General features: G+C 38.3%; 1 protein-coding gene across 1 annotated transcript; it reads right to left on the bottom strand.

Moving 5' to 3' along the window:
• Window positions 1-260: 260 nt before the first annotated feature.
• Window positions 261-17,956, bottom strand: LOC584505 (prolyl endopeptidase). Its single transcript, XM_030974187.1, has 17 exons — window positions 17,805-17,956; window positions 15,522-15,649; window positions 14,543-14,638; window positions 13,591-13,759; window positions 12,496-12,597; window positions 11,699-11,841; window positions 11,219-11,334; window positions 10,117-10,262; window positions 9,289-9,393; window positions 7,974-8,078; window positions 6,885-7,079; window positions 5,867-6,015; window positions 4,629-4,745; window positions 3,901-3,996; window positions 3,380-3,481; window positions 2,542-2,767; window positions 261-2,118 (listed from the first exon to the last, which is right to left on the bottom strand). The coding sequence occupies exons 1-17, from the start codon at window positions 17,865-17,867 to the stop codon at window positions 2,053-2,055; spliced, it is 2,124 nt and encodes a 707-aa protein (XP_030830047.1). The 5' UTR covers window positions 17,868-17,956; the 3' UTR covers window positions 261-2,052.
• Window positions 17,957-19,207: the final 1,251 nt, after the last annotated feature.

Below are 19,207 nucleotides of genomic sequence, written 5' to 3'. Positions count from 1 at the left end.
TTGAGTATATGCTGAGTTCCTCTTGACTTTCCACAATTCACATTGATTTCCTCCATTCCTTTTTTTATTCTTTTATTGTTTCATAGTTATTAATCTTCATTACCGGTAGTTGTTTTACAGTAATATGCTCAAAAAAAGTTATCATCCACTAATTTCCATATACCTACAGATTAAAAATGGTGCAAACCTCACTTAATTGTCAGCAGATTATTATGTAAAGCAGAGGCAACAAAAAACTGGCACAGCAGGACAGAAACAAATATTTACAAAAAGATTGTGTCAGTCATTTATTCACAATGATAAATTGCCATATTGGCTTGAATGCACAAAGAAGATTTTAATTCATACCATGGTCTAAAACCATAGTTTAACTCAACAGTCAACCAAACAAAGCATACTGGACCAAAGCTAATACATTGGACAGCAGGACACATGCGTACTTCACTTATGGAGGCTTTAAACCATGATTTAGATGTACATCGTTTGCGAGTTTGAGCCATTATGTCTATTTAATGGCATTTTCGCCATCAAAGTGTACAGACTCATATACATTTATCACAATTTTGGTGACAAACCTTACAAACTCCCTTAGAAATTAATATTCCCATTATGAAGCGTTAGTAATGGCCGTAACATTTGCGATTAGTGGGACAATATGTTTCCAGCCGTAGTTTTTGTAATGGTGGTAGTTGAACATATTCTATGAAAGGTGTACATTCTAATATGGTTATTATGACATGTCTTCTAATGAAATAATACTTATTAAATTGATCCTTAACATACATGAACATATAACACAGATTAACAGGCATACTAGGTGTGTTAAATTAATTATATCAATTCAGAAGGGAAACATATAAAACTGTTTATACAGCATTTTTACATGTGATGTTGTACATGTTTTGTATTCTCAATACATTAGATGAACAAGATCTCCTTCTATTCAATAATTTTAAGTATCTTTAGGACAGCATAGCACAAGTAATTTCATAATCAGGACTCTTGTGAAGCGTATATATTTCCCAAAATTAGTAGATTTTGTGCACATGTGCAGGAGTTTAAGTAAATGATAAATATTCATAAGTTCTGCTAATGACTGAAATATATACATTTCTTTCAAAAGCACAACCTTGCATTAATTTGCTGCACTCTCAGACGAGACATTCATTGCTACCGAGGTATGTGAGACTTTCTTCACCATTCTATCAGGGCAATAGTGGTTAACATATACATATCGAGGGGTCAGTGACACAAAGAAGTAACTCCATACTTTTTCAAAATGAGTATTTGATATCAAAATGTTCAGAAATATGTGGGCTTTCCAGGAAACACAAAGACTAAACTCCACCCAACACCCCGTTGAAGTCGATGGCTAGTGAAACATAGACTTAACTCCTTAAGGCCCAAGTGTGCAGTGACACATAAATCACTTTTTCTAAAAATGGCCAAAATCAAGTTACGTCTTTGTGTCACTGACCCCTCGATATGTAAATGTTTCTACGAAACTATGTTTATTGTCCTTTACGTATCATACCTTTGTAGGTCATGCACATATGTCTGAAAGTTTGATCAAGTTATTATCTCACTTCCTTTGGAGTTCTAAGAAAGTAAGCGAATGCTTCAAGACAAGCAATATATTACCAACATTTCACATTATATCTGAAGGACTCAGTTTTAAAATATATGTACATTGCCATTTGTTAATTGAATTAGTGCATTTTCTCTTCTATTTAACCCTGTTTTGCTACTTAAAAAAAGACATGAAAAGAAATAGTTTGAAACATTCGATACCAAACAAAAACTAAGAGTTTTATTTATCTTTTAAAGCCGAGTATAGGTATACTTTTACTTCATGTGGCAGGCACTGATATAAATACAAAATCATGAAGCATTTAGGTTTTTTCTTCATATGAAAGAACAAATGATTCACAACACAATGTGCACAGAGTCTTTTGTCATATCTTGAGGCTAGACTGTTGCAAGATTGTATGCGGTCCAATGGTCTATTATGAACTGTATTTGTGCTAGTATTAAAAACGTGAAGAAAGGGCTTTAATCAGTCCATTGAGCTTTGAGAGCAGCTGCGATGAAAGCATATATGTCCGAATACTCTTCAATCTGTGGATTAAAAAGAGAAAAACAATTTGTATCCTAATTATATACTATTTTAGTTAAATGGATTATATAAGTAATTAGTATTCTTTCGTTGACATGAGCAATTCAGTAGTGTGCAAAAGATCAAGGCTATTCAACGGAGCTAAGAGGAAACAAAACCTGTATGAAACAAAGCCATATATAATCATCAAGTGGTAATTAATTAGCTAGACAAATAACCAAGGTTAACTATCCCCCATCCATTGTCTAATGCATTAGTAACAGTACCTTTAGACAAAGGATTGAGGAAGCTAGCACAACTGCAAGTAACAATCAACAAAACAGGTATTTTTCTTTTGAAAAACTAGTGAATGTGTAAGGAACCAAATCGCATCTTTGAGTGCCACTGCATTTCACCATAAAGCTACCTATAAATCAGAAACCTACCACTTTCTCTGTAGGCTTGCCAAACCCATGACCAGACTTGGTATCGATGCGGATCATGAGGGGGTTCTTCTGCTTCTCCGACGCTCCGACGATTTCTTGTAGTGTAGCAATGTACTTGAGGGAATGGAGGGGAGAGACGCGGTCGTCATGGTCACCAGTCAGTAAGAGGACGCTGGGATACTGGGCGTCGCCGTCAGGACATTTCATGTTGTGGAGAGGGGAATACCTGGGAGCAAGAAAATAATCATTAATAATGATTCTAACATTGTAAGGGAGTGGGGGGGGGGGGGAGGGTTACATAAGAGCTTTTTGGGGGAGGGGAGGTAGGCCTTGCTTTCATCACATCATTGCATAGTTGCGACTTCAAGACATTGTTCATAGTCATAAACTCAAACCCATGCGCATCATGCTTCTTTGTTGGAGGAGCATTGAATATGATCCCACTCAAGGACACACTTGTGTAAATACCTGATTAGTATTTTGTTTTTAAAAAGTTTAGATCATGAGCAATTCAATACAAAATTGTTCAAAAAAACTTATGTCATTGAAGTGTGGAGCAGATTTGGCTACCTTTTAATAAGGAGACACACTTTACAACAAAACCTGGGCCCTGTTTCAGAAAACTTGTTATTGATAACAAATTCTAAATTCCTAAGAAAAGTTTGCTCTCAGCCAATCATAACTTATATCAGTTATAACTTGTTATTGATAACAAGTTTTATGAAACAGGGGTTGTTCCTATGATTGCTATCTTTCTTCTTTTTTTTCTTCAAATTGTACAAAATGCTTTCAATAAATCAGGAGCTGAGCTAAACAAATGAATTATCCATGAACTTACTTGATGAGCCAATCAAACTCTTCCTTCTTATCTGAGCAGCCAAAGTCAGTAGTCCAAGCATGACCAATGGTGAACTTGTGGAATTTCAGCATGTCCATCACCCTGAAACACAACAAGATAAGAAAAGATGATAAACTTACATAAGCATGAACACAGATATGTACAAATATATGGATAACGATGATAATGATGTTAAAAGAAATGATACATGAATGAATAAAAAAAGGCTGAAGGAGTAAAAGAAAGATGTTGACCTAAATAGGTACTTTAACACAGTGTTACCGCCCTTCTGGCTCTCAGCACACAGTACCATGTACCATGTTTACACATGCATGTAGCACCCCAAATGAATACAATTTTCTGTATCATATAAGGACAACATAACTTTGTTCTTGGATCTTGAAGTCGGTAAGAATGAAGTGAGGGACAAAGCAGTGATGCATTAGGAGAAAAAGGAGATGAATATGGAAGAGGACAGGAAGGAATGGGTGAGGATGATGAGATGAGGAGTTTTGACTTACCCAACTTGACAGATGACACAACCAAAGAGCTCAGGAGCCTGATTGCAACATGCTCCTACCAGGAGCCCTCCATTGGATCCGCCGTTGATTGCGATCCTAACAAAATAATATCACATGCGTTATTGATAATTATACATAAACTAATCAAAAGAAAAGTGGAATTGGATTCATTTTTGTTTTCAGTTGATGTTTCTGGCATTGTTTAATGGGCCCAACCATCATTACCATCATTATTTTCAGCAGCAGTTATAGCAATAGCATTATCTTCAACATCAACATTATCATCATCATCTTCATCACCACCACTACCACCATCATCATTATCATAGTCATCATCACCACCACCATCATCATTATCATCGTCGTTATTATCATCATCATCATCATCATCTTCATCACCGTCATTATCAGTATCATCATTATCATATTAACCATCATTATCATCATCATCTGCACCACCACCACCACCACCACTATCATCATCATCATCCTCATTGTCATCAGTATCCTCTCATCATAGTCACTATCATCCTCTTTATCATTTATCATCATCATCATCATCATCATCATCATCATCATTATCATTAGCACCATCATCATCATCATTGCTATCCCAGTCATCACTATCACTAATACCATCATATCAATTCCTACCAGTACCATCACCATCACAACCACCGTCTTCATCTTCACCCGGCTCCATCAGTTCCACCGGTATCAATACTTACTTCTGAGGCGCGGTGTACTTGTTCTCGATGAGGTATTTAGCAGCACACTGGAAGTCATCAAAACAATTCTGTTTGTTAGCCAGCATGCCTCCTTTATGCCACGTCTCTCCATACTCTCTATCATAAGATAAAACAAGTGAAAGACTTGATAACACAGAAACTGTTGAACAATCTTTAGCACGCATGAAATGTTGGCAAATTTGTGTGAATGGTGAAGATTTGTGGTAAAAAATTGATTTAGTAGTCAACACACTAGATAAGATATAAAATAATGAATGAGGGCACCTCACCATCCAATAATAAGCAAATAACTACCGTCGGTGAAGGTGATGGGACAAACTATCACTTCCGAGGCGATCTGGATGTAGCTATCTTTCCGAAGCAAAGCTGAGGAAAGATAGCGTATACATTCTGATCGACGAGGAAGTGATAGTTTGCCATCGCCTGAAACCAAAAGGTGATTATTTGCTTTATATTTCACATCTAAAACAATTTAACTACAAAAAGAAAAGGATGTGTATGCATCTACATGAAAGACACCAGGCCCAAATTCCCACCAAAAGAGTTAAAAGTTTAACCCAACCCCTTGAGGGTACGGTGCGCGCATGTGTTTGGTTTAATTGCGCTCATTGGTAATGCGCGCTTAATTACGTCTGTTTTAGTGCCTTTTTTTGATAATCTTCAGTGAAAGTGCGTGTTGCCCTGTGTAGATAGTACCTCGATCTTCAGTGAAAGTGCGTTGCACTGTGTAGATAGTAGTACTATCTACACAGTGTAACAAACTTTTTGCTTCTCCCATAAATAATGGGCGAACTATCTTTCATCACGTGATTTACTTTTGACCAATCTTAGAGGAAGATTCTTAGTATGTGTAATATAAACATGAATATATCGTGCCTCTAACCATTCCTGGCATTGATTTATTAAGGGACGTACCAATCGTGGTCACAAATCTACAGAATTTGACATTTTTTTATAATTGATTATTGGTGGAAAAAACAGTGTCTAAAGATCATAATGGGGAGAGTAAACAGTGGCATGAACGGCCTGCCATAGCTAAGTCCAACTTAAAGTCGATCTTAGTCTTTGTAAAACACCCCCAAGAGTCAATTTGCATGGCTTTAATTGTCACTTTTTATTAGATTTACTCAGAATAAAAATTGCATTTCATGAATTAGAGAAAGGTTTGACAGTATTTATATCACTGGCGCTCTTTAGTAGAACAAACAAGAACTTACCCTCCTCCTCGTATATTTGGAACAGCTAGGACGCCCCCGAGGTTTTGAATGAAGACAATCCGGGACACACTGAAGCTCGGAGTGATAGATATATTGAAGCCACCATAGCCATACAGTAGGACAGGGTGGTCCCCGGTCTTCTTTAGACCCTGCAGGAGATGAGGGGAGGGGGAAGGAGGTTGGAGTTTATTAAATGTAAATGATAACAGAGTGAGAGTTTTTTTTTCTTTCATATGACTCAAATATAAAGTGGACAAAATCATGATCAAATTTTTGCTGGAATATAATCACACTTTCTCAAACTTGAAGGCAACCAAATTTGTAGTCACTTTATTATAAGTTGTGCTCAATTAAAACCTCTAAAAGGGGGATAAGTCTACTATTTCATTTTGAAAACGTTCCTGATTATTACATTCATTTCCAATATATCTGTTCTCTGTTTTGGATAGCATTATCAATACACAAGATAATTTACCCAAATTCACCCATTTGAAAGTAGTGTGCATTTACATCATTCCAGATTTTGAAAAGATAACTTTTTAAATAACTACTGAATACAGAATTTAGAATTGATACAACAAGCATTTTCTTAAGGTCTCAGGCTAATTTCTGACTTAATATTCAATGGACTAAAGCCCCTATCAGGGATTCACAAGCCCTCAAAAAGTTATCTGCAGCAGCAATTTGAGTTCATGAAAGTGTGTGCAAAATTTCAGATTAAAAGACTCTGTATTTTTCTCTCTATGAGTGAAAGTTCAAGCCCTCCTATCGTACACAACAAATGGGGTGAAATAAAACACTGCAAGTTGCAACATTCAAATTAAAATGAAAAATGACTGTAATTTCACTAATAGAGAAAATTTTGCCACCAAACTGTTTAAAAAGTTTTCAATTATGATTATGATTATGATTTCATCCTTTCACAAGTTTTGAACTTTTCACTGTGCAAATCCCTGCAATGCCCTTTCCAACTCCTAGATATTTCCTAGATATACAAAGACAGAGAGAGACACATTACCTTCTTGTGTACAATGAACATCGGTATCTTGGTACCATCCTTGCTAGGGTAGAACACCTGGGTCGTCTCAAAGGCACTGGCATCAAAACCTTTGACCTCTATCTGTCTGAAGACGGTAGGGTCAAGGGTCGCAGCAGTGAGGTCACAATGGTAAATGATGCTGGGTGTGAGGAAGGATGTAAACTGGTAGAAGATCTGTCAGAGAGAAAATAATAATAGGACATAAAAATAATAATAGCAGTTGATACAAATGCTTCATAAGTGTTTTACAGATATTATTACCCCCACACAATATGTGCACCACCTCCCCTCTTTATGTAAAATATCATTCTTTTTTGTGAAGCAAATGTACCAGCATACCCAAGATCCAACTTAACAATGGAGGTGCATAAACTACATATTAGAGGCAGCTAAATCTTCAGTCATGTAATAATAATAATAGTTCGTTCTTATATAGCGCTTTTCAGGACCGCAGGCCCTCTCAAAGCGCTTTACAGATATATATTATTACCCGGTCATCGGATTCAAGCTTACCCGCACACAATATGTGCACATTCTCCACTCCCTTGTTTAGCATCTACACTGGAATATCGAAGGCCTCATATCCCAGTCACACTGACATTGCCACGAGGGGAGCGTTTCACAAAATCGTCATATGTACAAAACTCCCTAACAAACCATTGAGATGCATATACCAAATTTAACATGCATTTCAATGGGAAGTCGATGAACTTATACTTACGACGGTTTCGTAAAATAGTCCAAATAAACAATTACATTACCATGATTTGCTACACTTTTGTCATTTATCTGTTAAAGGGAGTGTAGCTTTGCAAATACTGGTTAACGCCATCTAAGTCTTCTTTTGGACAACTGCATTTAAACGAATGGACTTTATTAACGGTAGTCAGCGACTTAATCTCTACATGGGCAATGTGCTAGCGTTCGCGAAACAGACCAAAGTTCTCGTTATGCTACACTCCCTTTAATGTGGAATCAGTTTGTTGGTATGACTGAAGTATATAATCATGGAAGCAAACAAACAAACATAAAAACAAAACTAAACAAAAAACATTCTAGAAAACTTACTGCAGTGTCCTTCTTCTTTCCTGAGTAGCCTGTAATCGTCCCGACATCTAGAGGGAATGTAGTGACATTCTGACCAGATGCTAGCTCGTTCAGTTGGAGGATGTTCTGATAGGAGGATTACATAATAAAGATAAATGTAGCATTGCATTCAAGACATTTTTATAGCAAAATTGAGTTGATGGTGATGGTGATGGTGGATATTTTACCCAACTGCTAAAAAAGCATAAATACTTGTAAGTAAGCAACCAGACGCCCGACGGCTTTAGGTCCTCTCCGCGGGACCTGGTAATGAGGATTAATGCCTTACCAAAGGGCACTAGCGCATCTTTAATAATGCATTCACAAGCTATTTATAGGCATCCTTAATGAGCCCCATAACCTTTGACCTGATGACCCTAAATCTAATCAGTTCATTGGCTCTACAAGATACATATACATGTCTTGAGTTTGATAGTAATCTGTCTTGTGGTTTTCATGATAATGTGATCACAAGCTATTTGTGCATACATAATGAGCCCTGTGACCTTTGAACTTTGACCTCATGACCCCCAATATCCAATCAGTTCATTGGCTCTACAAGATACATACATGACCCAAGTTTGGGAGGAATCCATCAATCGGTTCTAGAGATAACGTGATAATGAGCTATTTTGCATACATAATGAGCCCTGTGACCTTTGACCTTCAATCTTGTGACTCCAAAATCTAATCAGCTCATTGGCTATGCAAGATACATACATGACCTGAGTTTGGCAGTAATCTATCATTCGGTTCTTGAGATAACGTGATCACAAGCTATTTTTCATACATAATGAGCCCTATGACCTTTGACCTTCAACCTTGTGACTTCAAAATCTAATCAGCTCCTTGGCTATGCAAGATACATACATGACCTTTGGCTGTAATCCAATATTCGGTTCTTGAGATAACGCGATCACAAGCTATTTTGCAAACATAATGAGCCCTTTGACCTTTGAACTTGAGACCCCAAAATCTAAACACTTCATTGGCTCTGCAAGATACATGCATGATTAAAGTTTGGCGGTAATCCATCAATCGGTTCTTGATATAACGCGATCACGAGAACGGGACGTACGGATGGACGGACAACCAGAAAACATAATGCCTCTGGCTACTTTGTACCGTAGGCATAACAACAGAAAACATTCAAGACAGCCCCCTACAAAATCACAAAATCTCCAGAATTACGGTTGTTGATCAGCTTAGATTAACTGGAAATCCCGGCAGCTTTGGCCTCTTCCTCGGTATTTAAAGTCTATTTATTACGTTGCAACACTGGAGAAAGGTGACTTACCTTTACATCATGTAGATAGCACAGAACCAGTTTAGTCTGGTTGACACATGCAGCCCATTCCAGAACATCAGTCTCTGATTCTGAAACCAGATCTTTCCAGTTCTCCTGAAGGACGTAATGTGAATCAAATTAAACGAATGAATTAAGCTCTATTTGAGAAATTGGTAATTTCAATATTTTCAAAGACGACGTTATGATCAAAATTGTCACAGAAAAGTGGACATGAATTACATCCACCTTTAAGATTTCTTGTCATAAGTTTTATACATTTATGTCGTTTTACCCATCAGATTTTTATTCAAACATTAATTTGCTGCACTTCCTCTTTGCACAAAAAAAGCAAGACTGGCTGTTTCAAGCAAAATTGCATTTTCACGCCATGAAACAAAGCTCAAATATATTGGATTAATTGTATCAATACAAATTGTTACTACTTTCAAATCTCAGTACAATGCTATGTTCCTAACCTTGATTTTATAGCTCCGTTCTGAAAATAGTCATAAATTAAATTGTCACAGGTTTCAAATTAAAATAAATCTGTTCAACTTTTTAAAATTTCTGACAAGCTGAAATCAATATTAATCGATTGGGTTGTATAACTCCACTCTCAAATTATGGATTTGATTATTGCAGGGCCCCCGTTGCATTAAACTTACCATTGATGGTAACTTTTCCATCAATGGCAACTACCATGGTAACAGGGCTCAACAGCCAATCAAAATCAAGGTTTCCATGGTAGTTACCTTTGATGGCAAAGTTACCATCAATGGTATAAAAGTTTTATGCAATGGGGCCCAGGTGTCATATTTGAACAATTGAACTTCTTACCTTTTCTGGCTTGCTGAAGTCGATGTTAATCAGTTTGTACTTGGGTGCGTTCAGATTAGTCTTGAATGTGAACAGGGTTCCCTCATTGGTGATGTATTCATATTCAGCATCAAAGTTATCTATCAGCTTGACCCATGGTAGAACACCTGCAAAACACAAGGGAACATTATTGCATTTACACCAAGTTCATGTGTCATTGTAGTAAATCATATAAAACACACACACACAAACGGAAAAGAAAAACAGCAACAGCAAATTCTGTCCTTCTTTTGACCCTACTTAATCAAAGAAGCCTTGATGGCCCTGTGATCATATAAATTCATTGTACGAGTATTTGGACTTTCCATGTCTCTGATGAACTGGTAATGCCCATTCACAGCATCTTCCTCCTTGACCCAGTACTATGGTAGTAATATTTGGTATGAGAGCTGTATTTTTAAATAGCCTTTTCACTCATGATGCGAATCATGCAATAAACTACCTCCAAAAAAATGGGGGGGGGGGGGGGGGAGGCGAAATAAAGCCACATTTTTGTATCATTCAATACTCGGGTAAGTGAGAACACATAGAGGCCTCTGCTATGTGCAACTACCCCCACCCCCCTCCCCCCTCCCCCTTCCCAATCAAACTTAAAGAGAAGGTTGAGTTCTGGGAAGATGTGATAATAATTTGTGAGCGTTATCATTGTATTATGCAAGTGTGGAAGAACATCAGATAACAAAATGTTTCCTGAAAAGTATGGCTCTTCAAATGCCTTAATATTCTAAACATGGCATGCAACATCCTAAAAAATCGGGACAGATTTGTATGCCACATGTTTGTGTAGCCCCATATACATCTTTCTGTGTACAGCGCTTGTAACTTTACCAAGACTGGGCCAAATTTCTTTTCATTTTGATGATTCCAGAGCCTTGCAGTACACACCAATACTTATATGCTAGACGATCAACCTTTTCTGATCGATTCCACAATGTTTCTTTCACAATGCAATCGCATGACCAGAACTCCAACTTTATCTTTAAAATACTTCCACGGCAGTTTTGTAGGAAGTGTATTTCACCACATGTGAACGAGACTGAAGAAGTGAATGGGTATAATTTACCATTTATTCCTTCTTTTAGAGTTTCCCGGTCACAGTAGTAGAGTCTGTTGACCGGATCGCATCCCTCAGAGATGGTCAGAAGAAAGTATCGTCCATCATCACTCACTTCAGCTCCTCTGCGAGCATGGAGGAGAAAGAGAGAAGGGAAAATTGTTATATTATACACTACCCGATTTACCCACAGCATATTGTGAGAGACAGTTGTGACACGTTACCACTTAAAGATAAACTTGAGTTCTGGTAAAAAAAAGAAAATTAATTCTCACAGAATCAAACGAAACTTACACTGAATGTTCAAGATTACAAATAAATGACATGTGCCGAACAATTTTGGAAGAAAATGTATACTGGCTGAGTAATGAGCATAGAAAGACAAGGAAATCAAGGTGGTACTAGCCCCGACACTGTGTCGGTGCGCATGCGCACTGATGTAACCGTAAACTGGTGTATTCAATTTCACTGTAACTCTGCATCACTTACATGATCCATTTGGGGTTGTCCGGACACTCTGCACACATGACATCTTCTGATTGGTTGGTACCAAGCACATGGTAGTACAACTTCTGGTTGAGGTTGGCAGAGGTTTCAGTGCCATCGGCCTTGCTGTCAGAATCTGGGAACCTCTGAAAGAAATGCAAATGAAAATCAAATCAAAATTTAATATCCCTTGCCATCTTCTTTCAGGAGGAAGTTCAATTAAAAAATTGCTCCACCAACAGAATATCTATATTTTTTTTCTTCAATATATGTTTATTAAAAAGTCAGGGAAAATCATTCACATGACCTGTATCTAAATTCAAATGTGGGGCTAACCACACTATTTAATCAAGAGCAGAAGCTTACAAAAACTTATCTTGAAGTAGGTAGTCTCTAGATGAAATGAGACATGTCTTTTATTTTCGATGTAAAAGAAAGAAAATATTATGAAAAGAAATATATGTTAAGACGCTCATCATCATACAAACACTTTTTTCTGACTGAATTGTTTCTTTTCAAGTACAGTAATTTTGGGACGTGGAGATAGAAGTGCTTTTATTGATAACTATATATTACTTATTACATTGTCAATATTCAAAAGCATTCCCTATACACAGTCAAACCTGCTATAGTGACCACCTGCATAGAAAGACCACTTTTTTTTGTTTCCCTTGAAAATGGTTTCCGATTGAAACGTGTACTGAAGGAACCTGTAACATAAAGTCCACCTGCCCATAAAGATCACTTTTCTTGTCTCCCTTGGGTGGTCTTTATAGACAGGTTTCACTGTATCAACTTACACTATAGAAGAAGCCCTTGTTATCGTGTGTCCATGCGATGCCACTGAACTTGACTCTTTCCAAGGTATCAGGTAGGTCCTGAGCTCCGTCTACTTTCATAGCCTGAGGGAAAAAATGGGGGAAAATTACTGAGAGAGATTATACAAAAGGGAAAACCTACTCTTCTCCTCTCCATCATCAGTATTCTAGTTTTTATTTAGACTGATTCTGGTTTCTCCTATATCTTCCATACCCCTCCCCCACCCCTCTTCTGTCAAATTCCATTTACTTTAAATACACAAAGTATGCATTTTTTAGTATTTTTTTCTTCTTTAACACTGGAACGGCTTTTGTCACGCCGTTCTTTTTATTAAATCAATCACATGTCCCCCAAAAAAGTATTTAAACAAAATAAAGACGGAGAATAAAGGGGAATGAGCATTCGCGATACAAGCCATCCCTTGCATTTCATCCATAGTGATAAACACAACAGCCCTCACCTGCCGCCCCCCCCCCCCCAACACACACACACACACACACTCCTAGTGTCCTTCAAGCTATGCCACTGTCAATGGAACAGAAAAAATGATCAACATCACAGGTCATATTTATGCCAAGTTTACAAATTAAAAAGAAAAAATGGATCAAAGTTAAATGAACCAGTGCAGAAAGGCATAACAGATTATACTGCTAGGTATAATATTACGGAGGGCATCATATGTAGGCTAGGAACTGGACGGTTCCAAGTATATGACCATGAGGTCTTGCTCTAGCAATAAGCCAGTTCACAGTTGCAGTCTGAGCATGAGCAGATAAAGGTCATTGCAGAACAAATTGTGAAGTACACGGAGACAAAATACTGGATACGTGCTCATGAAAGTTATGTAATCATTATTCAATCCTGCAAAAGCAGTGCACTCCATGATACACAGGTGGAAGTATTCTTTGAAAAGGGGAAACAAAGGTAATTTATGTAGCAATTCCATCGCTGTAGGAGTGATTATTTCAAAATGTACAAAGTGGGACCTCTTCATGTTTTGAAGATCTGTGGATATTCGGGCTCATTGCAGACATGTGCTAACCGTGAACTGGTCTATTGAAATGTAGAAGACTTACCTTGATTGTGACCCAATCGGACCCACTCTTGCTCAGTCCAAAAGCAAAGTACTCTCCGTCTTCTGAGAATGAGCGCCCTCTTAGGGCAACGGTGCCATCCTCCGAGAGCTTGTTCGGGTCAAGAAACACCTGGGCTTCAGCATCTAAGGAGTCCTGTACATACATCACACTGAACAACAAAAGTGAGGTGAGGTCGACAATGCTAATGTACCTTCCTTTCATTGCATTTTATAAAATCAATACTTTAACAAAAGCTGTAACTGAATACTTGATGGTGAGTTTTGAATTCTGCTATTCAGGATGGAAAATGACACTTTCATATTAATGAATCAAGAACAAAACTTGGTAGACAATATAATAGCTACGTAATGATTAAAGAAGGATAGGAAAACAAATTACTGGTCCTGGGGGGTGTTTCACAAAGATTCTTAGTTGAACTTATCTCTAAGTTGGACTTAACAATTATGGAAATCTGTTAGCGTCTATGAAAATATTTTCTAAAAGTTATTTTAAAAGGCATTAAATGTTGATTCAAATCATTCATATTTTCTATTATCGAGGAGATTTCATGTGCTTGATGTGTAATTTATAAAAATTTCTAAAATACTTGAATTATCGCTTTTGAATATGTTTTATTTTAAGGCTACAAATGGCTTTCCATAATATTTAAGTCCAACTTAGAGTTAAGTTCGACTTGGGATCTTTGTGAAACACCCCCCTGGACTTGCATAGGAATAATATGAATGGTTACAGGGAGTGTTATTACCAGAATGTCATTGTTTTCAATTTGCTGATCCAAACCACAAATCTACTGCATAACATACAAAGCAGAATTACAGGCAAATGTCTTCTGAAAATGCAACATACTCCTAAAATTATTGACACACATTGTGCTGAATTGGAGTGCTACCTTTCACACACCAAGCATAATAATTCATGTATTCTTATTTACCTTTGGTTTTGCAGGCCAGTGTTGTAGAAGTAGAAGTAGCGTGATCCTCGCTTGAATGGGCATCCATACTTGGGGAAGTCCCACAACCCCTTCAGTCTGCAAATAAGAGAGGTAAATCAATACATCAGCTGGGTTTCCATTTGCTCCGATACTCAATTTTGTGGAATAATAATAATAATAATAATAGTGGCTACTTGTATAAACAAAATTACAGACATTAAATGTTACATTTAATGTTAATTCACTATAAGGCCTAAAAAAAGAAGAAGATGTTGTATTGCCCTTTAGGTGCCAAAACATGGGTCTGTCGGTCAGAATTTTTTTTTTTTTTTTTAACTTTTTTTTTCCCTCCCTCTTTGGGCTGATATTTCTGATATTTTTTTCTTCTCTAAAGAAGGGTAAACAAATTTTTTTTTTTAAAAGCCGACCGTAGATTTCAAGATTTTGGGGTCGGTCTCAAAGGGCAGTACAACATCTTTTTTTTAGGGCCAACGTTCTCACATTAAATTCTAGGCGAATTCCGTTCTCACTTCAGATTCTAAGCGAGTTACCTTTCACTCTTTCTCAGATGCATAACTTCTTCTAGCAAATTGAGTACCGGTACTGCATGGTAAGGTTTGCCATGTAGATCTCCAATAATTGAAATGCTCAATTAAAAACTAGAATGGATGTCTTCACCTCCCCTATTCACAAATATAACGTGTCATTTCTTAACCGGTCAGCCAGCAGTTTGCTTACTGAAAGGCAAATTTTAGTTTGTTTGCACTTAAAAGCAAGCAATTGATTACCCTTACCTTTATGTCTGTACCTTTCCTATTACACTTTTGTATATATTTATCAAGTATTTCATCTTTTGCACAAGCTGCGCCTTGAGCATTTGACTGTCAAGTGGATTTGGAACCTTATAAATCTTATGTATTATTATTATTATTAAGAGACAAGAATAACTGCCACTTCCATTCATAGAATGTTTGTATACCTATCATGAAATGGTTGCCTCACGTCCATCTTTTCTAGGTATGGCATTGTGATGTTGTTCTGGGCTTCAACAAAGGCCTTCGTCTCGTCACTGTCTGGGTCCTCCATCCACACGTACGGGTCTGCCACCTGAGAGAGAGAGAGAGACAGACACAGGGAGAAAGAAAGATAGATATAGAGGGGTTGGGAAAGGTGAGAGATGGAGGAAAGAGGAGTGAGAGATAGATTAGAGAATAAGAGGGGAGAGGGGAGTAGGAGAAAGAGTGGGAGGAAAAGGAGAGAATGATTGAGAGAGGGTCGGTAGGATAGAGAAATATTGAGAGGAGGTAAGGAAGGGAAGAGGAAGGGAAGAGAGAGAGGGAGGGGAGGGAAGGGTGTGACAGAGAGAAGGGAAGAGGGGGAGAGATAGGGAGGGATATATATAGAGAGCAAGATGGGAGAGGGGAGTAGGAGAAAGAGGGAGAGGAAAAGGAGAGAATGATTGAGAGAGGTTGGGTAGGATAGAGAAATATTGAGAGGAGGAAAGGGAGGAAGAGAGAAGGAGGGGTAAAAAACATAAGGGAGAAGAGGAATTTTAAATAAAAGGGACATACAAGAATCCAGTTCAGCTTAATTTTTTAAAGCTGTGAATGTAATCATATTCAATGTTACTTTCCCAAATTGGAAGAGTATATTCAACTTAAATGGTGATAATGATACGCAATACATCTAAAAATTGAATTATGGACATCAATATTTCTACTTTATTTAAATCATACAAATAGGGGAATGAAAGAAATATGTTATCATTAGAGTCAAAATAAATATTTTGTTTCGCCTAGCTTCATGCATTAGTTGGTAACAGATCTATTGAAATACATTGAGGAGATTTCTTATTTCAAATAGGTGCTCAACAATAATCACTTTGCAAAAAACAAAAATTCATAACCCATTTTTCTCTCAGACATGTCAGAAGAAAAGGGAAAGCAAAGAAGAAGAAGGAAAAAAAAGGAGGAGGAGCAACAGCAGCAACACCACAAACAGCAACATCAACAACTTCAACAAAAAATAAAAACGTCAACAACAATCAACAAGGAGGAGGAGAAAGAAATCTTTGTCGCATAATGTTGACATATGACAAGTCGAGAATGAATGAAAATTGGTAAGGTACCCGCGTACCGTACACACCTCATGTAGGCACATTCATGGGGCACTAGAGGGCGCTTTGCGCGCGTACGAAAATCTGAATGGCCTTGCTGCGGTGGGTCGGCAATAATCAGCCCAAAACTTGGATATGGGAGGGTGGAAGGATATACCTTTTTTATGTTATCTGGTCTTACCCTTAACCATCCTATGTTTAATCTATGTAGAAATAACATGCGAGTACGATAAGAGAAACATCGGGCCCATTACTGATGCAACTTTTAAAATATTAGCCTAGAAATGACCACCAAACGGAAAAAATTGACATTTTTTCCCGACAAATCTTCATAAAATCTGATTTATAAACAAGTCACATCTAGGTACACTAATACAAATACGATTTTCTGAAAATTCAGGTATTATTTTTTAAGTTTCTTTCAAGTATATTTCTGCGCATTGCAGCGCCAATGTTCTTCACTGCTTCAAAATCACCCTTGAATTTTTTTTTTTGCAACGAATTTGTTACGAGGTCAATTAGAATTCAGAATTATCTCACTGAAAAGTTAAGAAACCGACGATGTTCTCGATCGTAGTTATTTTCATTTTGCCAGCAGCCGATCTAGCGTTGTTTGGGCAAAAAGCTAGGCCGCTGCCTTCCCATCACAAACCTTTCCGAGTCCCGCTAAAATGGCGCGCTGCGGAGCTCCGAAGCTGCGTTGGTATCGCTGCAAACTCTCAGCTGGCTAGCTCCCCAAGACGGACCATTCGCGGTATGGCGAGATTGTGTGTGTGAGGTACGATTTTGGATTTGAGAACGCACGTAATGCAACCGTGCGCGTTATATTCAGCTGTCGATGTCTACGAGTACGACCAATTTTACATGTACAATCTGACATTTAACAATTTTTAGTACAGATACTTGGTCAGTTTTCTTCTTATATCTTTGGTTTTACAACATTTAAAAATATAATTTCTTCAAATTTGCTCCTGACTCGGTTCAGACTAACTGTGTGATGTGTTTTCAAATTTCAAGTCAATTTTTTTAATATAGTTTTTTGCATGAATTTGCCTACCTCATGGTCTACGAATGGGACCGGAGCGAGCGACTTCGATATTTGATGGGACAATATCATAATTGATAGGAAAAATTAAAGTCTCTTACCTTCTGGCCATGATATTCATCTACGGCCTCTTTATCTTTACGGAATGCTGGATATGAAAACATCTCAAATTCGGCTAAAATGCGGAGTTTGAGAGACAGTTAGTGAAGCCTTACGGACGTGAATCAGCAGAACAGACGAGAATGTACCACAAGATGGCGCTCTAAACTTAACTGAGCATACTGTGTATGAACCATAGAGATAAGTATATAATCTCTATGGTATGAACGAATCTCTTTGTAACTGAGATAGAGTACCTACATAATGTAGGTACTCTAAACTGAGAGGCCGAGGCCGGGAGAAACGAAAATCCATGAGAAAATATCGGGTTAGGGTCATTATCCAGGGGGGGGGGGGGGGGGTGGGGGCGGGGGCCCAGGCCCCTCCCCTGGCCCCAAAAATAGATTTAAAAAACACGGCATTGTTAATTTTATCTTTGAAAAAACAAACTAAAGGTATGTTTTGTTGTTGCCCAAAGGGGCGGGGGGGGGGCGGGGTGTTGAGTAAAAAATAAAGTAGAGCTCCATACCCTCCCCCCACCCCGTCGAACCAAAAAAAAAAAAAAAAAATCTCACTCCCCCCCCCCCCCCCATAGGCGCCGGAAGTGGGGGGGGGGGCAGTTGCCCCCCCCCCCCCCAAAAAAAAAAATAGGGATGAGAAGACATGAGCCCCTGAACGCTGGCGTACTGATGGGGTTGGGGTGTATTCGTTATTCGATACCAATGATTTACAAATGTTGCTGTTATGCCGGTATTTTTTCTCCATTTTTTTGTAAGTCATACCTTTTTATGGGTTTGTTGGAAAATAAGAAATTCCCAAATTACAGTCGGGCGAAAAAACGCTTATTTAAAAGCCTTTATGTCATGGTCTGCAAGGCGGCTGGGCTCGAGCCCCCCCCCTTCACTTTTTGAAAAAGTATGTTAAAGAGAAAAAGAAAGAAAGACGGAGAGAAAAAATAGGTGACCTGCCCAGGTCAGAAATAAGGTATACAAATGCTCATCTGACCCCCGGACCCCACCAAGGGCCCTAAGGCGGTCCCCTGGATGCTCATCTGACCGTAATTAAATACCTAAAACCCCTGAGCTTCCGGGGCTCTGCCCCCTGGATCCCACCAAGGGCCCTAAGGCGGGCCCCTTGATGCTCATCTGACCGTGAATTAAATACCTAAAAACCCCGAGCTTCCAGGGGCTCTGCCCCCTGGACCCCACCAAGGGTTCTAAGGCGGGCCCCTGGATGCTCATCTGACAGTAATTAAATACCTAAAACCCCTGAGCTTTCGGGTGCTCTGCCCTTTGGACCCCACCAAGGGCTCTAAGGCGGGCCTCTGGATGCTCATCTGACCGTAATTACATACCTAAAACCTCTCGACTCTTATTAAGCCCTATTTATCTGAATTCAATTCAAT

This window comes from Strongylocentrotus purpuratus, unplaced genomic scaffold, assembly GCF_000002235.5.
Source record: "Strongylocentrotus purpuratus isolate Spur 01 unplaced genomic scaffold, Spur_5.0 spur5_scaffold_7, whole genome shotgun sequence".
NCBI lineage: Eukaryota > Metazoa > Echinodermata > Echinoidea > Camarodonta > Strongylocentrotidae > Strongylocentrotus > Strongylocentrotus purpuratus.
Note: the sequence above shows the minus strand (reverse complement) of the source record. Positions and strands in the feature narration are given on the sequence as shown.